The following is a 13409-nucleotide window of genomic DNA, read 5'->3' as shown; positions in this document are numbered from 1 at the left end:
TTATTGTGTTGTCAGTCATGTTAGAAAAGGTTTGATCAAGCAATATTACTCTTAACAAGAACAACTACTTAATCGGGTTAGTTAGAATGATCCACAACAGTTGGTATGAGAAACTGACCTGTTTATTGTTAACAGGGTTAAATAAACAAACTTTAAACTTGAACATTAACATTAAATAAAAAATATAGCTGGTTTGCTTTGGCTGCTTTGGCCCCTTAATAAATAGAAAATAGATCAACACAAGAAATCTTGTCTAACAATGAAATTAAAATAGCAGCAAGACTCCACACACTTGTGCTTTGCTCCCCTAATACCTAAAAAAAAGATTAACACCACAAGACATTGTTGGCATTTAACAAACAATGCAGCCTTTCCTTTTCAGTTATTTTTGTAGTGTTTTTGTAGTCCATCCATGGCTCCAATTTCACTAATTGTGCTCAAAACAATGCCATCAGTGCTCTTTACTTAAACAGCAAGAGTGTAAACCAAATAAAAATATCACTCTCAAAAAACCAGAGCAGAAAACAAATAGTCAGTTAACTAAGTTGACCGCTACTCTTCCTATCCTCCGTGTGCGTCTGCCGTCTGCATGCTGGCCTGGTGGATTGATAGTAAGAGCTGGAGCGGATCACTGGAATGGACTGCTTGACTAGTGTGCTGGGCTTGCCGGAAAACCTGGAGCGGATACCGTGACTGGATCGGAGTTCCTGGATCTACATTTTTCCATGCAGTCCGATCCAATGCCGATGCCCGTTTTTTGCTAGTATCGGCGGCCGATACCGATCCAAATATCGGATCGGGACGTCCCTAGTGGAGTCTTCTGACAGAGTGCCGTCCGGAGTTCCTTATTTCCATAAGCCATATAGCTCATTTTCAAACCCATCTGAAAATCTTAAAGTGAGCTTCCCCTGTTTGAAAGACCAGCAGCCACCACTGCTGCATATATATTTTAATCGTCATTTGGGGGGAAAATAGCGTCGCAGAGTGTTGTTCCTGTGGGCCATAGTGACATTAAAATGAGAAGAAGTAAGAAGAAGAAGAGAAGAACTAAATGTAAAAAAACAGCTATTTAAATATCCCATGAAAAGACTCTCACTGCAGCCTGTTTTATTTTGCTCTGAAAATGTCGGCGTGCGACTGTTACGCCCCGGTCTAGGGGTGTGGGTGCATAACATAAGGACACACAGAAACACGAGAGTAAATGTACAAGTGAGCAATTTATTGCTACACACTCCAAAAACACACTGTACAATATCGCACACAAAATGGAGCAAAAGACGTCAGGGTGAGCCCAGGCCAAAACAACAAACAAGAAGCAACCTGTCTGCCGACCGGCGAAATAACTAATCCCTAACAAAAACAAAAGAAACAAAAATACAATACTAGGCCTAACTCCCTAGGCTAACGAAAAAACAGGAGAAAACAGGTATAACAAAAATAGCAGCTCACCCCTACGCCCCGTGCAAACAATAATATGTGACAATGACTATTTACAATATATACAAACGACTCAGTTGGCCCTACGGCGCTGGTCTTAACAAAAGAATTAATTATTTAGCAAGCAAGCTAAATAATCACACGTGGATCACATAACAAAGTACTTATCAATCACAAAACCAGAGAACGATACAATGTGCTGCTGCCATGTACGAGCGTGGGTCTCTCGGCTTCCGTGTGGCCGGCATTATGAAGGCCGAGCCCCTTGCTCCACCAATCCGGCAGCGGTGATGTCACGCTCGTTAGCCAGTCGGCGACCGTTGACACAGAAGGCCGAGCCCCTTGCTCAGCCAATCCCGCCGGAGCAACGTCACGATCGTCCAGCGAATCACCTGCACACCTGTAAACACAACACACACGATCTCTGGACAGAAAGAGAGGTCTGACTCTCCACTAAACATGGTGATCAAATCCATAGACTACATAGACATAAACACATACACTTAATACATACACAGGCGGCTGGGGGACGTAACAGCGACCTCGTTCTGTGGACGATAAACGAGGTGCAGACTTCCATCTGTGTTGGTGATAAGGAAATACAGCGAGAGCTGGACGGAGCAGTGAATGACAAAAACCTCGCCCACATTTAAGAGTCCTGTTTGTAGTGGAAACCCTAAACGGACCGGGTCTAGGTACCATGTCTGAAGGGTTACTCTTGGTTCCAAAGGTACCATACCAAAAGTATTTGGTGGAAATGGGGCTATAGAGAACTGGAAAGTCTGCGGTGGAGGAAGGTTTCCTCTGTCAAAACCAGTGACAGCCAACAGTGTGACTATACAATAACCACTACACGACCAAATTACCAGTACAACCCTTTTCATAAGGATTATCAAATCGATTGTGCCGTAAATGGTGTTTCTAAAGCAAATGAAAGACACAATCAGCTCTGTTGACAAGTAAAGAACATTCCGCTATTTGGCACTAGAAAAACTGTGGTTGCTTTGTCTGTCTATGTTATTGTTCCTACATCCAGTGCAGACTTTAACACCTTCACACACTTGTGAAGCTGACAGCAGGCAGTTCAATTTCATAGTCTTCGTTTCAAATTCAGTGTTGTAGAGCGTAGTCAAAACAACGAAACACATGTCACTGTCCTCTGTAAAATACATGAAAGCCAGAGGTAGATGAAACAGAAGGAGGCAGAGGAAAGAAATGTAGAAAATCATAATTTGTACAGACAAGAAAATGAGCATTTCTTTCAGAAGATGAAAGAAGAATTGCAGCACCTCATATACCTCACAATTAAAGTGGTAGCGTTTTGTAGTAGCAGTGAAAAACATCTCAGAATGAGTCACTTTTCAAAAATAATGGACAGATATTTTGGAGAGCTGGGCAGAATTATTGTTATTAGGAAGGCAGGCAGCACTGTCGCCTGTTGTTTGTGGGATGTGGATGTTCCAACTGGGCTTTATTGCTTTTCTGCCTTACAAAGCTCTCCCCATGAAGAACACAAACATGTTTCATTATTTATGCAAAACAGGGAAGTATTTTGCATGGGAAGGTACAGAATGTGGAGTCTCAAAACATACTGTATGTGTAAGGAGAAAATGTCTATGTCAGCAAATTAAAAGAGTCAAGGAATGAATGAATAACAAATCTTGCTTCACTTTGATTAAATCATTTGCACCCAGCATGTGTTATTTGCAAGTGTGACAAACAACTAATTCAAGTACGGCGCAATTTGCCATACTGTGGATTCATTAATCAGACTACATGCTTTATAAAGTGATATGTGGGCTGCCAGTGCTGTATATTAGTGCTGCTGACAGCTTTTTCCGTCACAGTGACGCTGGGTTAAATAAAGACAATGTTTGCACACAACCCCGGCGGCTTTGCAATTATGAAATATTAAATGAATACGATATGACAAAGATAACATGGTTATTTTATAAGCGTGCTATTTCCTGTTAATTGAAATTCTTATTTCAAGATGTTGTATAGATTTTTCTTCACTGCCTACCTCTCTGAACCCATTCACTCCATTTGTACATGAATTTAAAACTAACAGGAGACTGAAGAGTCAAACACAAAGGGAATAAAATACATTATCTGATATGATCACAACTAAGCCACACTTTTTCCCCACTGGTGTATCTTGCATATTTTTTCCCCTTGTTTTCCCAAGGACCAATGACTAGTTTTAATTTAATCGCCAAATTTTAATGTTATATCATTGTCTGTGTTTGTGGCTCAGTATATTTTTATATTTCCCATTAAAATAACAATAAAGATATGTCAGAAGAAGTCCTCCCTGACAAACTGCTACAGTACAAAAGTAATCGTACAAGAGTGGAAAGCACTGTTTAAACCAAGCATCAGTTTGAGGCATTTCATTCTTTAAATAGTGTTGTAGTCTTGGTGTAGTTTATGTGTTATTAAATCTGGACCACAGTAACCTTCTTTGACAAACTGGAAGTGTGTAAATATTATATTAAATTGACTCAGGGTCAGTATTTGAAATTTAACACTGAATCACTGCTGAATGAATCTAGTTTCTGTTGGATTAAATCATGCAGTGTAACCAGCATGAGCGGGTGCACGAATGCCCTCTCATGCACACGCAGAGCACTGCTCTTTTGTCGAAGGGTTAGGTGCTCTCAGCCACCAGTCACATCTAATCTTGGTATGTTTCAGTAGGATGTCGGAGAGGGAATTTTTTGTTGTGTAGCTCTGACCGGATCTCTGACCTGAGAGGCTGACAGAGGGCAGCCCTCCCGGCAGCTGTCACGTCTTATTACCTTCAATGCACCGTGCTAACGACACATCCACAACACACACTGCTAAACGGCTCGCCCCAAGTCTCTCTTTCTTTACAAATCTGTATAGAGATAAATATGTGTGTGCTTGTAGGGTCAAAGGTATCAAGTGTGATTTTCACAACAGGGTTGGAGAGACTAAAAATGTTAATAGCACAAGATCAGGAAGCCAGCTGTTTGTTGGTTTTGTTTTTTATGGATGAAAACACTGTAGATGTAAGTATGTAAACTGCTTAAACCCGGACTTTCACCTGGGAGACCACTGTTTATGTCCCTGTGAAAGCAAAGGTCTGTTGAGTTATTTAATGAAAACATAGTGTGCTAGTATGTGTAGCATATATATATAATTTATCACTGCTATACTGATGACACACAATCTACCTTCCTGTAACAGCCAATGGTTCCTCCAAGCTGGTTAAATAGAGTGTGCCAGTAAACCCGGAACTCCGTTAGCGCTTTTAGCACTTCGGTTCTCTCGTCTAAAACTCAATACGTTTTTTGAATGGGATTTTGGTAAAATGCTTCAAATAAGGTCTGTGGTTAACAAAAGCTTAAGCGAGTTTCAGGTTTTGTTCTACGACATAAAACACATCAGTAAATACCCTACTTGTGAATTTTGAAGCTTTTACGTGTCGTAAAAAAGGCGGTTGCTAACAAGTTGCTCAATACGACTACAAACCCTGTCGGGGACATTAAACTTCGTCACCCCCGAACAGGCGAGAGTGCTGGCAGTCCGCCATTACAGCTTCTTATTTAGCTTAAACAGTCCGATTTCCCCATTACACAATGTTTTTAAAATAAAGCGGCTGAAATCAGTTGAAAGCTTAGTGGAGGTGACATCAAGAGTCATGCGACTCTGAAGTAGTCATGTAGTCCGTTATAGCCTAATGTTAGCTTTTTACTTCTGCCGATCGCATTTAAGCTTCAAATGCGGTATGAAAGGTGTTCATATGTGAAGATTATCTCACTGAACAAAACCTGTAAGTATCATAAACTTGTGTTAGTCAGAGAGCTTATTTTCTGACATAATCCAAAACGCAATGCAAAAATCACATTCACTTTCTTTTCACTTTTTTTTTTTTTGTTTACAGATTTTTTCATTAACATTTATGGCTGCACAATTTCTCAGACCCATACAGTTAACAATCTGGGAATAGTATTTGATCCCTTTCTCACATTTGAGCCACACACCAATTATATGACACAAACTGCGCTCTTCCAACTTCGTAAAATAGCCCAAATACACCCCATTTGATCAAAAATAGATGTTGAAAACCTCGTACATGCCTTCTTAACATCTACTGCCGTGCAGTTTTCTCTGGCCAATCTAAGATGGCAACAAAAGGTGTCCAATTGGTCTCAGACGCAGCTGCCAGGCTCTTCTTAGATCTAATAAGTTGGATCATGTAACACCTGTAATGATGTCTCTGCATTGGCTACGGATTCACAAAGGAGCTGATTTCAAAATCCTACATCTTACCTATAAGGCTTTAAATTGACTGGCTCCCTCATATATCTTCATCCTTATTTACCCATATACTCCATCACACCTTTACATCCCCTTGATGCCAGTACTAAACCATTTCACAATTTAATAAGAAGTCTTTCGGTGGTCAAGCCTTTGCCCACAGAGCTCCACTTCTCTGGAATAATCTGGGAGACATACATGTATGGGAGGCAAGCTCTGTTAATGATTTAAAATCCAGGCTGAAAACACACCTTTTTTCTATTAACAATGGTCTGTCATAATTTCACCAGATGGGAACCAAAATAGCGGACTTTTTTACCTCGTTGACAAGTAGGCTACCCCAACCCTGTTTCAGTTACACTGTATGATCTCTGTTTCTAAAAATTAACCTCAGCCTTGTTGTCATAACAATTTTATTATCTGTGTGTGTGTGTGTGTGTGTGTGTGTGTGTGTGTGCCTCCACATATGATATTTCGTGTTGTCTTTTCTGTTGTAGTTTTTACTGACTTGTCAAGTGTACAGAGACCCCGTGGGTGATGTACGGTACATATCCCTCCTTTGATTAAAATCCATAATATTCTCAAAAACAAATTTGGAATTGCAGTGATAAGATAACATATTTTTAAAGATAAACACAACTCTCTCAGAAAGACATGCTTTTATTTCATGAATATTGTGACATCTTGGGAAATATGCCTTTGCTGTTTGCTTTCTTACCAGGAGTTTGTTTATATGATCAACATCACTTCATCTATTTACATTTATCAGCTTCAGGCATCTTGGGCTGATCAGATAACTCTCTGGAATAAGTCAAGTATTCAATTGAGAGACACAATCTACCCCGATGTTGAAACGATTCATCCGTCTCTCCAAGCTGCGTCAGTATTTTACTTTAAATGAAACTACACTACTTGTTCAAGCTCCACACGCTGTCAGGTGTAAATGTATTCAGCAATGAGATATGTCTTGTTCTACTAAACTACTGAACAACAGCTCAACATATGTCCTGCTTTCATGTTGTATCTTGTTAGATAGCAAGTTAATCTCAGTTAATTCAAGTGGTCAGGATAAGGAACTACAGATGACAGTGATACTGATATTCTCATCGAATGTGTTTTATGGGGAAATGGTCCTTCATGATTTTAATTATATAAAGCCACAGTAAATCAGATTCTGTGAGAAACTATAAAAAGAGAAGAGCCCAGGCTAATTGCGCCACTTTAGACAACTGTTGTAATTTTGGTGGACGTGCCACAGCGTGTTTTAAAAGCCTCCAGAAGTTTGGAAAATTCGTGCCTCGTCTATTTTTGATGGAGCCAAAGCGGTTGCACGGACCAAATCAAGTTTTTCTGTTAGCAGGCACTGTATGTGTAATATAGATACAATACAGTTATGAAGCATTTATTTTTAATGACTAAAACACAGCCACAAATCTTTGATCCATGTTATTTATAACTGGACTTTGAACAGTATTTGTTTTGTCTTTAGGCTACAGCACAACATGGCAGGAAATAACAACAAATGCAATTGAAATAGACACAGACAAAAAAGAAACCATTAAACTACATAGCCTCCTTATTTACTTATGGTACAAGCACAAATATCTAGGAAATATGACCAAATCAACAAAATGAGGCAGACAAAACGCTCTGTGCTCCTGGTGTGGTATGATGCTGTGCAGCAGACAGAACAAAACCATACCAAAACAAACCCAAACAATTTAAGACTAATTCAACTTGTAGTTTTCCTCACTTCCTTGGGTAATAGAGTATCAGGTATGGAAATAATCTGCAGATGCTCTGGTTCAAAATAAGGCCAGACATTTATTGTGTCAATTTTGAGCTATGACAAAGGCCAAAATGTGGCCTGCGGCAGACTAGGTTAGGCTGTTGTTTTTTTAGCTGACACGATTTCTAGAAAACTTATGACACCGTTCAGTCTGCTTAAGAACTACTTCACCACTGGACAGATTGCCTTTTATAAACTAGAATGTCCATGCAGTAGAGAGACACAAATACTTTTGAAACTGGTGCTACAGAACCAGAGAAAACAGAAAAAGGACGCTTTTGCTCAAAAGGGAGAAAACCTACATCTACTAGAATGCACTGCGCTGCACCAGACCAATTTACGCCCCTTCTGGTGGGTGGCACAATGCAAACACATCCGTTTGAAACTCCCTTACAGCTAAACACGGCACTAAAATATGTTTCTTAAAACATTGCAGGCAAGAAATAGGCAATGCAGTAACATAATCGTGAAACATATTCGATCAGCATCGCTTAGTTTCACAGCTTGATCGGATTTGGATTTGGGTTTGAGAGAAAGAGAGGGGCGGGTTTGTCTCTTGAGCTGCTTCTATACTCTTTGTGTCCACAGTGGCGACATGGGTGGCAGGCAACAGGAAAATGTGGATGTACAGCCTGTAGTTAGATCAGCAGCCTGAGAGCCAGCGAAACTTCATCTCACAGAGTTTTACTGGGGGCGAGGAGGGACATTTAGGCATTGGTTAGATAGAGGGAAGTTTAACACAGTTCATTTACGCATACTACCTACATTGTTTTGATACAAAGCTGGTTGAATAGTACCCTTTTAAGAGGAGTGAGGAGTCAGCAGTCAATGACAGTGTAAAACAGTCAATAAAACAGGTTTTCAGCAATTGTTGGATTAGCTGCGGACAGACAGATGCACGCACACACACATTCATGCACACACACGACCAAACACATGATCCCCTCCAGGCTTACACCTAGCGGAGATAATTAGCAGCTTTTGAAGCTGTGAAGCTACAGAGCCTAAATCTCTGTTTGCAAGCAAGATGTTGCGTTACTTTTATCATTGGTTGTACAGTTTCGTCAGACTAGGTGGACACTCTGTAAAATGATGGAGCTATACAACCCCCGCTCGCGTGTACAAGCCCTCTCAGAGTCCATTATGAATAATGCCTGCAGGTCAAGCTACAAACGACTGCACTTTTTCTTGTTGATTTACTTGAAAATGTTCGGTCTTCCCCGTCAGTGACAACATTAGGTATACCTAGACATGACACTTAATGAGCAGTCCCTCGCTGCCCTCCTGTTTGCTGTGGTTCACATTCAGAGTGATTGAAGGTGTGAGTGAAGGTCACACTTTAACCATTACAGTGTATGCACAGGTCGGGTCTTACAGCCAGAAGCAGGAGAGCTGCAGATGAGGAGCAGAGCTTACACCATACATAATGGATGAGAGAGATTTACTCCCCCGAGAAGAAGTGAAGACCTAGCGCTTCTGGGCTGGGCATGTGTATGCATGCAGCACACCAGAAACAAAGCAAGCTGAGTAGAAACAGCAGAATGAGCGAGGAGAAGAAATAAAGTGCACGAAGGAAGCAGCTCTGCTGCCAAATGGTGTGATTTCCAAAAGACTTTGATCCCTGCTGTGGCAGACGGGCTGCAGAGATGTTGGCTGTCTAATGTGGGCAGCCGCTGGCCCAGCTCTGTTGTTGTGGTGACGCTTTGCTCTGATTGGATCAACCTCCACTGTTGTAACCAGCGCAGATCAAAGAACAGGCAAAAAAGACACAAATGAGCTCAGGACTGATGCTGATGCTACTGTGTGTGTTTGTGTCCTCAGATATTGACGAGTGTGCAGAGGGCCTGATTGAGTGCCACAACCACTCCCGCTGTGTCAACCTGCCCGGCTGGTACCACTGTGAATGCAGAAGTGGTTTCCATGACAATGGCTCCTACCTGCTCGATGGGAGCTCCTGCATTGGTGAGCATACATTGAATTGGAAACAGCCTTATCACTGCTTGAATTACCAGCGTGGCTTCCTCTTCAAGTCCATTTCACCCTGGTCTCATACATAATCACTTGATTGTCATTCTTTGTGTCATGTATCCTTGTTGAAAATTAGCATGCAGACGTAAGCTAAGGCTATGATGCAACCTATGGGTGTTTGCTCTAATCAGAGGGTCTCACCTTCACAGCTCTAGATCTAACCACGCAGTGTGAAACCCACACACATAACCCTTGATGAGATATTCATGAGGAACACACAATAGCCTTGTGCCACTACTAGATATTTGTGTCATGTGCCTACTCCCGTGTCTATTCTTCCAGAGAAAATAGAGAAAAACTAGGCTTGTATGTTTCCTTTGTTGAAACAGTATTGATGAGAGAGCAAGGAAGCATAGTGAAAGGTTCCAGCTTACAATCAATTATTAACAAGCTTACCTCCACTCTGGAAGACAGCAGGGTGGGCACAATGTTTTCACAGCGACACTGTTGGGTCGGGACACCATTATTAGCAGTAATGAACTAATGAGTGGCACTGCTAACTTTAGCTAGCTCCCACCACACAGCAGCAAAGTAAACTGAAGAGTAGTAAAATTAAACCATAGACTGATGTGCGTACCCGGTCAAAAATATTCTCTGCAGTTAATCGATTAATGGTTAACCGTTGACATTTCTAGTTACAAATAATTCAGTCATGACCACTTTAGGCATTTCCATTTGCAGTATTATATTTGGTGGTATGGCTCTGTGCTGGGGCCTCTGCCTTTCCTAGGCCTATACAGAAAGCCTAAGGTGGAGAGAGCAAACCTCTCTGCCCTTCCACGTGCAAAATAGGAAAGCCTGAGGCAGAGAGAGCACACTACTCTGCCCTTCCATGTGCCTACATGGAAAGCCTAAGGCAGGGAGAACAGCAGCAAAGACCCCCACAGGAACAGAACAGAGCAGCATCAATGACAAACAGAGATGACATTGATAAGTCAGACACAGCATGAAAAGGAGGAGCTGTTTGAGATCAACTGATGTTGCTGGGATGTGAGCTGAGCTTGACATTGTGTCCTGTCTGAACTAATGTTCTGCTCAGTTTGTTGTCCAACTAAAAAACACTGACTCTTTGTAAAAAAGGGACAAAGGTCCAGTAGGAAGCGTGGTCCCACATTACCTGTACATCCTCAGGACATTTGTGCCATTTTTTACACTGCCTGGCAGCTTTTCTCCTGTAAATCCAGTGTTTTCTTATTTTGTTGAATCTCTGTGTCCTCGTATGCCCACTGAGCAGCAACTAACCCACTATTAAGGACGAGATTTGAGGAGATAAAAACACTCTGCAGAGAAAGTACTGACAGCTGCTGATTCTGAGGACATCGACAGTATCTGAAACATGACCTGAAATAAAATACCACAAAGTAAGTGGTTATCAGCCCACGTGTTAAGTCTGCATGTTAAAGATTTTTTTAGTCTTTTCAGTTTAGCAGATTTGAGCGAGTGAGCAGCAGCTGAGCTTAGATATCCTCGATCGTACCAATCATGCTGTGTGTTCTGCTGTAATATTATTCCCGAGCAAGTTTCTTATTAAATTACAGAAAACCTGCATCTGCCAGTTGTTTATTCTGAACACTATTAATAAAATCAAATTATTAAATTGAAAATAGGTCCCAACACGCATGGTGTAATAAATACCATGGCAACAGTCTCAGTTTAGCATGTTACCATGCTAACAATTACAAACAGCAATAAACAAAAACAAAACTGCTTACTTATTCCTGGCACTGACGTCACCTGAACATCACAGTTTTCAGTGGTTCAGTATATCATGGATGACATTCTGCCTCTGACTGAGAATGAGGTTTCTGTCACTCAACAATTCAAGGCACTGATTTTATTTCTGCCTATTACATTTTTTAACGTGTATGATGTAGATATATGTATAAGCTGAGTTTCTCATGAGGGGGAGGAGGGGATGGTAGATGGTGTGACACCTACAGTTCACAAGACAAGCAGCAGAGCAAGTTTTAAAACCAAAATAAGTGTGTGTTTTTAACAACGGGATTGGAACGTGTCTAGCCGTATTTGCGGCAACCAAATCAAGTATTTTTTAACGAGACCTCAGGACCTTTCCAGCCATGTTTTCAGGGTCCAAACCAGGTATTTTGAGCTAAAACATGATGTTTTCCCAACCCTAACCAAGTGTTTTTTTGTACCTAAACTCAACCATATGTTGACCACAGTGTTGCCACAACATAAAATTGAAAATTAAATTGCAAAGTTTTAACATATCTTCTACATACACTCACTAGCCACTTTATTAGGCACACCTTGCTCATACCAGGTTGGACCCCTTTTGCCTTCAGAACTGCCTTAATTCTTGGTGTCATAGATTCAAAAAGGTGCTGGAAACATTCTTCAGAGATTTTAGTCCATATTGACATGATGACATCACACAGTTGCTGCAGATTTGTTGGCTGCACATCCATGATGAGAATCTTCCGTTCCAGCACATCCCAAAGGTGCTCTATTGGACTGAGATCAGGTGACTGTGGAGGCCATTGGAGTACAGTGAACTCATTGTCATGTTTGAGATGATGTGAGCTTTGTGACATGGTGCGTTATCCTGCTGGAAGTAGCCATCAGAAGATGGGTACACTGTGGTCATAAAGGGATGGACACGCTCAGCAACAATACTCAGGTAGGCTGTGGTGTTTAAACCATGCTCAGTTGGTACTAAGAAAATCTCCCCCACACCATTACACCACCACCAGCAGCAGCCTGAAGCGTTGATACAAGGCAGGATGGATCCATGCTTCCATCTGAATGTGGTTTTTCCAATCTTCTATTGTCCAGTTTTGGTGAGAAAACCTGTGTGAATTGTAGCCTCAGTTTCCTGTTGTTAGCTGACAGGAGTGGCACCTGGTGTGGTCTTCTGCTGCTGTAGCCCATCTGCTTCAAGGTTGGACAAGGTGCTGTTGCTTCAGAGATGGTCTTCTGCAGACCTTGGTTGGAACCAGTGCTTATTTGACTTCCTGTTGCCTTTCTATCATCTTGAACCAGTCTGGCCATTCTCTTCTGACCTCTGGCATCAACAAGGCATTTTGGCTCACTGGATATTTTCTCTTTTTGGGACCATCCTCTGTAAACCCTAGAGATGGTTGTGCTGAAAATTCCAGTAAATACTCAGACCAGCCCGTCTGGCACCAACAACCATGCCATGTTAAAAGACACTTAAATCACCTTTCTTCCTCATTCTGATGCTCAGTTTGAACTTCAGCAGGTCGTCTTCACCATGTCTACTTGCTTAAATGCACTGAGTGGCTGCCACATGATTGGCTGATTAGCTATTTGTTTTAATGAGTAGTTGCACAGGTGTACCTAATAAAGTGGCCTGTGAGTGTATGTAACATAGCCGTGATTTGCAGAGACGGACAGTGCCAACATTTATTCTGGAGATTGGGATGCTGTGGACTTGTGTGAGGTTGTAATGGATGCAGCCAACAGGACAGCTTGACTGAGTGAAACACTTTTGCTTAAAATCAAAATGCAGCATCAGCAGTTCGGTTTGATTCATTTTCCTCGAGGGGAGAGGTATGATGATTTCAGCACATTCTCCCTGAAAGTGCTTTCACTCAAACTCAGTTCTTACAGAAAGTGATAGACAGATGTAGATGTCAGACTTCACTTTAACGACAGCTTTGTGTCACATTACCACACAGATTGAGCACCATCCACAGCATCTCTAAAGGCAGTCACCAGCTCACATTGTGTCATCACAAATGTTTTGCTCGTGTTATTTCCTTTTCTCCCTCTAACTAAGTAACTTTGCGTTTCTCATCCAATTAGTGATTTAAATTGTTGAATTCAGTCACCTTTAAGCCATCACAACCTCTGGTGTAAAATATAATTTGTTTCTTTTAATAAA

At 41.4% G+C, this 13409-nt stretch overlaps 1 protein-coding gene across 2 annotated transcripts in view; it reads left to right on the top strand.

Annotated features, from left to right (window-relative positions):
• The window catches only part of LOC125879618 (protein kinase C-binding protein NELL1-like), a 455619-nt gene that overhangs the window by 406606 nt on the left and 35604 nt on the right, over positions 1 to 13409 (top strand). Inside the window, exon 16 of one of the 2 annotated variants that reach the window (XM_049561583.1) lies at positions 9335 to 9475. The exons of the other annotated variant lie outside the window; for it this stretch is intronic. Coding sequence (XP_049417540.1) covers positions 9335 to 9475 — 141 coding nt within the window. The remainder of the gene's footprint in view (positions 1 to 9334; positions 9476 to 13409) is intronic. 2 annotated transcript variants of the gene reach the window in all.

The sequence above is a fragment of the Epinephelus fuscoguttatus genome, linkage group LG2 (genome assembly GCF_011397635.1).
Source record: "Epinephelus fuscoguttatus linkage group LG2, E.fuscoguttatus.final_Chr_v1".
NCBI lineage: Eukaryota > Metazoa > Chordata > Actinopteri > Perciformes > Serranidae > Epinephelus > Epinephelus fuscoguttatus.
This window is presented reverse-complemented; position numbering and strand designations above follow the sequence as displayed.